This window comes from Hyalella azteca, unplaced genomic scaffold (assembly GCF_000764305.2).
Source record: "Hyalella azteca isolate HAZT.00-mixed unplaced genomic scaffold, Hazt_2.0.2 contig8940, whole genome shotgun sequence".
NCBI classification, from domain to species: Eukaryota; Metazoa; Arthropoda; class Malacostraca; order Amphipoda; family Hyalellidae; genus Hyalella; species Hyalella azteca.
The window spans coordinates 58,342-68,640 of record NW_025939022.1 but is presented as its reverse complement, the minus strand read 5'-3'; the positions used below and the strand labels follow the sequence as shown (position 1 = coordinate 68,640).

The window sequence follows — 10,299 nt, the reverse complement described above, 5'->3', positions numbered from 1 at the left end:
ATGTCCGTCACAAGGTCAACTTATATACACATACTTCATTATATAGATTTTTCATATTCTGATTTATCGATTAACAAAATTCATGCTTCTTCTCTTGCAAATGAAACATTCTTGATCATTTAATAGAATAATGACTGAACTACACCATTAGCAGATAAAATAACATGATTTGTATCTAATTCCATGTATATTGGAATTTTTCTTGTTTATCCTCATTACTTTCTTATAGTTGCGCGCATGCGCGACGGCGTATTTGTACTCTGCTTGAACGGTTCAAATTTCTATCACTGATGTACTGAAAATTGAAATTTCTATTACACTGAAATTTCTATCACTGATTCTATTATGATGTAAAGATGATTGATGATGAATGCAATTCGCTTTACTTCGTCTTATTGACACAATGGAGTGCGACAAGTTTCATTTTTGATGATGAATACGGCTAGAAGTAAACCTGAACAAATAATATTTTTATATAATATATGCATAATTATTATTGATATACGAGAGGAGTAATTCACTATAATTATAATCATATTCAGTGAAAATCAGACTAACGCTGCAAACTCCATGACGTCGAATCTTTTTCTTGCCACAGTTACATTTCATCTGCCCCAATTACCATGCGGTAACTTAGGGCTTCAAAAAGTTAATTTCTACCAATTTCAACACTAACACATAATGGGCAAGGCGAGTAGTGGGTGTTGTACCACTACTACTGCGCATGAACGAATTTTTCATGATTTGAAGAATAACTGATCTAATCACATGATTCGGTAAACCGTCTCTGAACCTTTTCTACAGTAAACGTACCAAGAACGTTCAGTGGCTGCATCACAGGGTAAAAAAATTGTACATCCAGAAAATGCCTAAAAATGAGTAATGAGCTTCACTGGTTATTATTTGATGATAAAAATCAGACATATATTTTAAAAGTTAAAATTGACACAGCGACCGTGATGTGAGTATGGGACTTTTCACTTACTTCAATCACAAGGAAAAATTCAACAAAGCAGAAACTGTGTATTGAAACACGTTTGAATTTGCCTGAATTTTTTTTACCCGCTAAACTATGAAATAATTCACGCGTTTCATTGTAATATGGTTTAAATTTAGGATATGTTACCTGCTGGTTTAAGTACGTTACCCCGTCAGGACAATCCATGGCCATGTGCTCTATGATCAGGAAGAAACAGCGAAAAAGTCTACGGATAACTTTAATGAATTTCAGACCTATATTGCATAAACCAATTCTTTTCTCCAAGTAGAACGCCTTACCACAGCACCCTCCATCCTTCTTCCTCGAATTCTGTTACAAATCATCAATTAGAAGTGTCATTTATCTAGCAGCACAAACTCATTACAGACTATTTGTTAGGTACAAACCGCTTTAAGTAAAAGAGTAAAGCTCTAAGCTACTACATAAATACAATCGAAAAGATTAGTAATTGAAGAGGCTGGTCTTATTGTATAGATATAGTCTTGAATAACATGTAAATAGCACATAATTAATTATGAGTATTTTCTTTATTAATAAGGTCGAGAAATATCCCTAACACAAAGATGCTATCGCAAACACAGCGAAATCCAGCGGAACTGCCTGCCGAATGTTTGCATAACAAATTTTTACATTACTCTTTGCAATTAAAATTTTTTGCTTTAACATCACATTAGGTTTGATCCTTGTAGATTCGTCAGTTCATTAACCAAACCTTAGATTTTACTGATATAATGATCAGCAGATAATTAAATATTACAGAGATAATGATCAACATTTATGGGGCGTACTAAGATTATTTATTGCAGTTTTATTGTTTTTGAATAAGGAAAATGGTGAATTTTAAGTATTATTACTGATCGTGGCATTTGTCTAAAACGATGCAACCCGTGTGCATGTGACGTGACCATAAGCAGCGGCGTAAGCCGACTTCTGACGGTCGCGCCTTAATCTTCACTTGTGTTGTTGAAGTCGACCTAGCCGGTCACGGTTCCGGTCGCTTCCTTAGATTTAGAGGCCTTAGTTTAAGTGAATATATTTTAAATTTAGTGTGGAATTCAGTGTGAAATTTAAGTGAAATATTACTAAAAACTGGAGTTAATTTGATTTCAAATAGTTCTTTGATGGGAGCAGCACGTTGCGATTTGCTCATGGGTCTGGTCGTGACAGTTCATGTGGTCTCCATTCATTTACAGCCAAACAGATAGCAACCTGTTCACGTATGTTAGATAATTCATGAATAGCCCTGTTGAAGTTTAACTATACGCCTTCGAGCATTGGACTTGGCAGCACTTTGCCCGACGTCTGTCATCTGACGTTGTGTCCTCCGACGCGTGCCGTCCGACCATCCGACGAGTGCCGTCCGACCATCCGACGAGTGCCGTCCGACCATCTGGCGTGTGCCGTCCGACCGTCCGACGTGTGCCGTCCGACCATCCGACGTGTGCCGTCCGACATCTGGAGCCTGCTAGTAGCGTGGGACCTGCCCTGGGACTGGCGTGTGCCCTTGATAGTGAAGGTGAGCCATATGAGTTGTCGCAGTTCTTGGCTCATGATCGGGGCGTACGTGCTGCTGTCCTGAGTAATCCTAAAAGAACCTTACATCCGCTAAAACCTATAACTGATAACTATAACTGACAACTATAACTGATAACTATAACTATAACTGATAACTATAACGATAACTATAACGATAACTGATAACTATAACGATAACTGATAACTATAACGATAACTGTATCTAACTTATAACTGCAATTGAATTCCTCTTGTGCACCCACAGCTTCACGATCGTCAGTGGCTGGGAGCGTACGTTGTGAGAAGTTCCTACCAACCGGAGCCTGAGCTATAGGTTTCGCCTACTTTGTGCCAGTTACCCATTTCAATAAATATATTGAACTTGTGACATAGTCACCACATATATTTTGTTTCCATTCCTTCGTTTAACTAATTATGAGGATTTTGCTTATTAATAAGGATGAGAAATATTGTCCGGCCACGCCAGGTAATTCGTCGACGTCGCACTCGCCGCTAGACCCGAAAAAATTAGACCCGAAAAAATAAACGCTACACAAAACGTTTATGTACTGCGAGATGCAGCCATCAAAGTAACGAAAACTTTCGTAAACCGCAGCAGTTAAAATCCAGCTGTAGAACAACGTCCTCTAGTCGACGTCATCACAGAAGTTGTTCTCGACATGAAAGCCAGCTTAGTCTTCAAGAAGCCAATGACCGCGTAGCAAACGCATATTCAGCACTTACGCATCATGTGGTAGCCACAGAAAAAGATATCTACCGAAAAACCCCAGCGAGGAGCGTACATAAATTGTACACCGAGAAACACCCAGCAGCAGCAACGAGTTCAACGGCCGCCGACACGTCGACTGCATCAAGCTCAGCAACGGCGGCCCCGCGAGGTAACCGACGAGGCCGCGGCCGCCGGTCGCGACGTGGTGGCCGAGGATACCGTGGCAGAGGTGGGTACCAGGGTTGCCATGTAGGCCGTTTTCCGGCATTTTTTCTACGGCTCTCAACGGCAAAAATCAATTATGACCTTATCTTTGTTGTAATTTTCGACGTATAAAATAAAACTTTAATTGCTGTTCCGTTAAGTACAAACTTACTAGTTGATTTGGGGCTCGTGAATCAGACTTGGAGGATTCCGACTAATAGTGCCATTAATATTAATTTAATGGCACTATTAGTGGCACTATTAATGGCACTATTAGTACTTCTTTCCAGCATATCAAAATATCATTTGATAAATATTATTATTACAAATATTAAGGATTCATTGTAAGCATATATAATCTGCACTGATTATCTTGATTACAAATTCCGCATTTTTGTTGACCTAGATCCTTCTTCCAAAATTAAGAGAAAAATTCGAATTCTGTTACAAATCATCAATTAGAAGTGTCATTTAATTAGCACCTCAAACTTATTACAGATTATTTGTTCGCTCTAACTAAAGGAGTAAAGCCCGAAGTTACTCCGTGAATACGATCAAAAAGATTAGAAATTGATTAGGCTGTTCTTATTATATAGATGTAGTCTCGAATAACATAAAATATCACATAACTAATTATGAGGATTTTGTTTATTAATAAGGTCGAGAAATATCCCCAACACAAAGATGCTATCGCAAACACAGTGAGATCCAGCGGAACTGCCTGCCTTATTTTGGATAATAATTTTTTGCATTACACTCTACAATTAAAATTTTTACTTTGACATCACATTAGGCTTGGTTCTTGTAGATTTGTCAGTTCATTAACCGAACCTTAGATTTCACCGATTTAATATTGATTTTAAATATGTTACCCCGCAAGCACAATCCGTGGTCGTGTGCTCGATGATCAGGTAGAAACTGTGGTGAATTCTAGTGTAACTTCAATGAATTTCAGACCTATATTTGCTAAACAAATTCTTTTCTCCAAGTAAAACGCTGTACTACAGCACCCTCCATCCTTCTTCCAAAATGAGCTGAAGAATTTGAATCCTATTACGAATTATCAATTAAAAGTATTATTTGCTTAGCATCACAAACTATTTACAATATTTTGATACAAAGTAATTTATTGTTTGATACAAACCAACGACTAATTGTTTTATACAAACCGCTTTAATAATGTACGGCTGAGAGCGTAAAGCCCTAAGTTACTAAATGAAAACTATCGAAAAGATTAGTAGGTGATAAGGCTTATTGTATATAGTCTTGAATAACATGAAAATAGCACATAACTAATTATGAGGATTTTGTTTAATAATAAGGTCGAGAAATATCCCCAACACAAAAATGCTATCGCAAACACAGTGAGATCCAGTGGAACTGCCTGCCTTATTTTGGATAAAATTTTTTTTTTGCATTACACTCTCAGTTCATTCATTCATTAACCGGACCTTAAATATTTCAGAGATAATGATCAGCATTTATGGTAGCAGACTAATATTATTTATTGCAGTTTTAATGTATATAAATACTGTAAATGGAAAGCTGGCCGATATAACGCGATTATTAATTTCCTACTAACGGACTAATTTTTCCAACATGGATACTACCCTGTATTTTTGTTTTGCCTAATACATCTTACCCAATCTTAGCCGCAGTTAATAATGAAATAAAGATGCAACATACGGATCGACTATTTATTAATAATAATTTTTCTCCACTCAACCTACCATGCGTTCGTAGATCTAACAACAATAACTGAGCATTCCAAAAAATTAACCTGATTTGAAGCCACACTAATTTATTCGTAAAATACCGCAAACCCTTTCATGGCGTTAGTTACAATGAACAATTTCCCGTTCAACATCGAATTTTTTTTTCGCCATGGCTCCATCTGCAATTTAGATACATGAATGAATTTAATGCTGTTTACTGTGTGCATTGTAATGTAGCAGTGACTACAGTGCAAGTACAATTCCCAATGCTATTTGGGCAGGGTGGCCCAGTGGATTAAGTTCAGAGTACCAGGTTTAGAGCAGAGAGGCGCGGGTTCGATCCCAGCTCTGTGCGCCAGTTTCTGGTCAGAATCGGCGAGGAGGCCGGGCGGTTAAGCATAGCAGAATTGTAGCAGTGAGTTGCGAGTTCGAGACCGCAACATGCTGTGAATGGTCTGAGATGTTCAGAATCGGCGACAGGCCTACGGCCTAATAAACACTGAAACCGCTATTAGCATTATTATTTCTATTATAGTGGCCAGTACTGCTCATCAACGTATGTTGTTGCAATCTTTCTATATAATTTAGAAGAAATAAAACGTAAAATTGAAATTATATTATTATTATATTTTGCGGTAAGTAAATCTATGAATCACATGAAAAAATTGCAATAAAAAATGCGCGACGGCGTATTTAGTAGCTGTGCGCATGCCCGACGGCGTATTTGTTCTTTACTAGAACAGTTAGCATTTCTATCACCGACGATGTAGAGATGATTAGTGATGGTTTTGATTCTCGTTACTTTGACTTATTGGCACAATTAAATGGAGTGCGAGAAGTTTCATCTTAAGTGATGAATACGGCTAGAAGTAATTCTGAACAAATAATATTTTCATATCTTAAATACTTAACGATTATTGAAAAATGAGAGGTGTAATTCACCATAATTTTATTCACATTCATTGAACACCACACCTACGCTGCACATCTCTCATACAGTAGAACTGTGCTAAATCAGTTACTCATTCTTATCAGCCTACTTACCCTTAAGGTAAGTTAAGGCTACAAAAAATATAACTCGTAGGAATGAGGAAATTGCATACTATGAAATTGAGAGAATTGGTGGTCGTACCGCCACTACTGAGCATGAACGACTTTTACCCGATTTGAGGCATAACTGGAATATTTACATATTGGGTCAACCGTTGCTGAACTCTATCTACAGTAAACGTACTATGAACTTTCAGTGGCTGCTGCATAAAGGTAGAAAACGTGTACCTCTAGAATGTGCCTAAAAAGCGTAATAAGCTTCATTTTTTAATGATAGTAATACGACATCTATTTTAAAAATTCAAACTGACATACATGGTTACAGCGACTGTGATGTAAGCATGGGACTTCTTACTTACTTCAATCTCATGCAAATATTAAACAAAGCAGCAACTGTTTATTGAAATACGTTCGAATTTACCTGAAATTTTCATAACGCGATTAACTGTGAAATACTTCACGTGTTTCATTGTATTATGGTCTAGATGACGGATAAATTAACTGCTGGTTTAAATATGTTACTCCGCCACCACCGTCTGCGGCCGTGTGCTCTATGATCAGGCGGAAACAGCGAAAAAGTCTAGGGATAACTTCAATGAATATCAGACCAATATTGCATAGACCAATTCTTTTCTCCAAGTGAAGCGCCTAACTACAGCACCCTCCATCCTTCTTTCAAAATTAAGAGAAAATTTTGAATTCTGTTACAAATCATCAATCAGAAGTGCCATTTGTTCAGCAGCACAAACTAATTACTGACTATTTGTTAGGTACAAACCGCTTTAACTGAAATCGTGAAGCCCTAAGTTACTACGTAAAAACGATCGAAAAATTAGTAATTTATGAGGCTGGTCTCATTGTATAGATATAGTCTTAAATAACATAAAAATAACACATAACTAATTATGAGGATTTTGATTATTAATAAGGTCGAGAAATATCTCCAACACAAAGATGCTATCGCAAACACAGAGAGATCAATACAAAATATTGATTTCTGGAAATCAATACAAAATCATAGCATAATAAATCAATCGAAAAAATCTATATTCTATTGCAACTGCGTATTTATTAGCTGTGCGCATGCGCGACGACGTATTTATTAGTTGTGCGCATGCGCGACGGCGTATTTGTTCTCTGCTCTTCTGCATAGCTCACTCATATTGCACTACTTCACTTCTACGGTGGAACAGCATCAATAAGCCCTATTACCCATACGGTAACTTAGGGCACCAAAAAGTTTTCCTATTTACAACTTAAAGTTAATTTTTAATAAGTGAACTGGAAGGCGTGGTGGTGGTACCGCCACTACTGAGCATAAACGACTTTTCCCTGATTTGAAACCTAACTAATCTATTTTTATCATTTATCCAACTGCCGCTGAACTTTTTCTGCAGTAAACTCACTATGACCGTTCAGTGGCTGCACCAGAGAGTGAAAAACTTATACATCTAAAATATGCCTAAAAATGGGTAATGTTCTTCATTTGTTATATTTCATAGATAGTAATAAGACATCTATATTAAAAGTTCAAATTGACTTACAGCAACCTTGTGTATGAATGGAACTTTTCACTAAATTAAATCTCATGCAAATCTTTAACAAGGCAACAACTGTGTATTGAAACACGTTTGTATTTACCTGAAATTTCCCCGACCCGCCGAACTGTGAAACAATTCACGCGTTTCAATGTATTAAGGTCTAGTTGGCGGGCATGTTACCTGCTGGTTTAAATATGTTACCCCGCCACCACAATCCGTAGCCATGTGCTCTATGATCAGGAGAAAACAGTCCACGAGGTCTACGGATAACTTTAAGGAATTTTAGACTCATTTTACTAAGACGAATTATACTTTTCTCCAAGTGAAACGTCCTACTACAGCACTCGCCATCTTTCTTCCAAAATGAGGAGAAAAATTCGAATCCTGTTATGAATATTCAATTAAAAATGTTATTTACTTACTAGCAAAATGTAATTAAATACCAATTGTTTTATGCAAAACAACTTTAATAATGTTGTAAAGATCATTGTTGTAGGCCTTTAAGGTCGTAGAGGACAGTAAATGAACACCTGGTTTCGTAGATGTTTATTGACCGGTTTCTGGAAATCATTACGAAATCATAGCAGAAGAAATCAATCGAAAAAATCTATATTTAATGACAATATTCATGTTCATGACAAATCAGAAAAATAAGCAGGAAAATCTTACCAAATTACAGGCGGCTCGGCACGAGAATTTAGCTCAGGTGACAGACGAATAATATATGAGTTGGCGAGCACAAGAAAGCTTTTACTGTAGAGTAGTCGGCCTAAAAGAAATGAGGATGCTCTCAATGCTTTTAAAATATGTCCTGACGAAAGCGTAAAGCCCTAAGTTAAGACATAAATACGATCGAACAAATTGGTAATTGATGTGGCTGGTCTTATTATATAGATATAGTCTTGAATAACATAAAAATAACACATAACTAATTATGAGGATTTTGTTTATTAATAAGGTCGAGAAATATCCCCAACACAAAGATGCTATCGCAAACGCAATAAGATCCAGCGGAACTGCCTGCCGAATGTTTGTATATCAATTTTTCTTAACTAATATTATTTATTGCAGTTTACTGCATATAAATACTGTGCATGCTGAAGAGTAAGTATGTATTATTACCGTCATGACAGCTACTCGCAGTCCTGGAATATTAACATTAACGCGCGGCAAAATTAGAATTAGACAAACATTTACAAATGATTGGAGTGTTTGTACTATCAAAAGCAATTACTGAGTACGGAAGAATAGGTGTGTGATTTGAAGTCAGACTAATTTATTTTTACAATACCTCAAACCCTCTCATGGTGTTAGTTATATTGAACAATTTTCCGTTCAACTCCGAATAATCTTGGACCGTGGCTCCATCTGCAATTTAGATACAAAAATGAATTTAATGCCGTTTACTTCTAACAAATTGTAGTAAATTAGCAGTGACAAGGGTTGCCAAATATCTTAAAAAATTTTATTACTCGCAGACCTGAAAATGCTTGCCGATATAGCGCGATAACTTATCACCACTGAACTAGAAATTAATTATATATTCATCTTACTACAGCGTAAGCTTTATTTTGCACTCCAACAATTCAAAGTGATAGCAGAATCAATTACATGGAATTCAAGTTTTAAGCGATTAATTTCAGTCGATTCATTGCTAAGAGCGTTATTTCTTTCATGAGAATTGACTGAGCACGTAAGGAAATAAACGCGATTTATAGCCCGACTTATTAATTCGTAGCATACCTTGAACCCTCTCATGGCGTTAGTTATACTGTATTGAACACTTTTCCGTTCAACTTTGAATATTCTTGCACCGTGGCTCCATCTGAAATTTAGATACGGGAATGAATTTAATGCCGTTTACTATTTGCAAATTATTGTACTATAGCACTGACTACAGCACCCAGTTCGAAATTCTCGCAGCGATTACGGCCGATCACCGCAGGCACCCTCGCAAACGGGCAAAAATTGGCCGAACTTGCCGACTTTAGCTCGCGTACCCGCAGTGTTAGGGTGATTCGGCCGTAGCGACCCGTGGCCTCGGTCGCTTCTTCGCAAGCATTTCATACGCTCGCGGCGCGGCAGCTTAAACCTTTTCGGCCGCAGTCGATTCTATCATCGTTTGGGGGTGCATGGGTAAGGGGTGGGTCAGTCGGGACAAAGAGGGGGCAGTTTTTAATAGTTCGTAAGACATACCAACATCTACTTTTCAATTGTTCGCAACTTGTGTGATAGCACAAATTAATTGATAATGGCAACCAATATTTTAAAATTTGAGGTGACTTTGGATTATGAATAAGCTAAAAAAATTTATTGACAAAGAAAAAAATTACCGTCACAGAAGCACCTACTCACGGATTTTTTTTAATAAAATTTAAACCAATACATTATCGAATGTCCACTCAATAGCCAAACATTAAATATTTAAGTTTTGCAATAATATTGTATCATAATATTTATCCAGCATACACTTTTTACAGTCATTCATTTTGCAGGGTTGGCTACCCTGTGGGGCGCGAATGTTCTGGAAGCCAATGCTGTCTT

At 37.1% G+C, this 10,299-nt stretch overlaps 1 protein-coding gene across 1 annotated transcript; it reads left to right on the top strand.

Annotated features, from left to right (window-relative positions):
- Positions 1-681: 681 nt before the first annotated feature.
- On the top strand, positions 682-2,929 carry LOC125178340. Its single transcript, XM_047881839.1, has 3 exons — positions 682-690; positions 2,253-2,516; positions 2,781-2,929. Exons 1-3 carry the CDS (start codon positions 682-684, stop codon positions 2,847-2,849), a joined length of 342 nt encoding a protein of 113 aa, XP_047737795.1. The 3' UTR covers positions 2,850-2,929.
- Positions 2,930-10,299: the final 7,370 nt, after the last annotated feature.

Excerpts from the sequence above, each read along its gene's own strand:
- LOC125178340 (XM_047881839.1), top strand. Across the intron at positions 2,517-2,780 it reads GTGTGCCCTTGATAGTGAAG|CTTCACGATCGTCAGTGGCT; the intron begins GTGAGCCATATG and ends GTGCACCCACAG.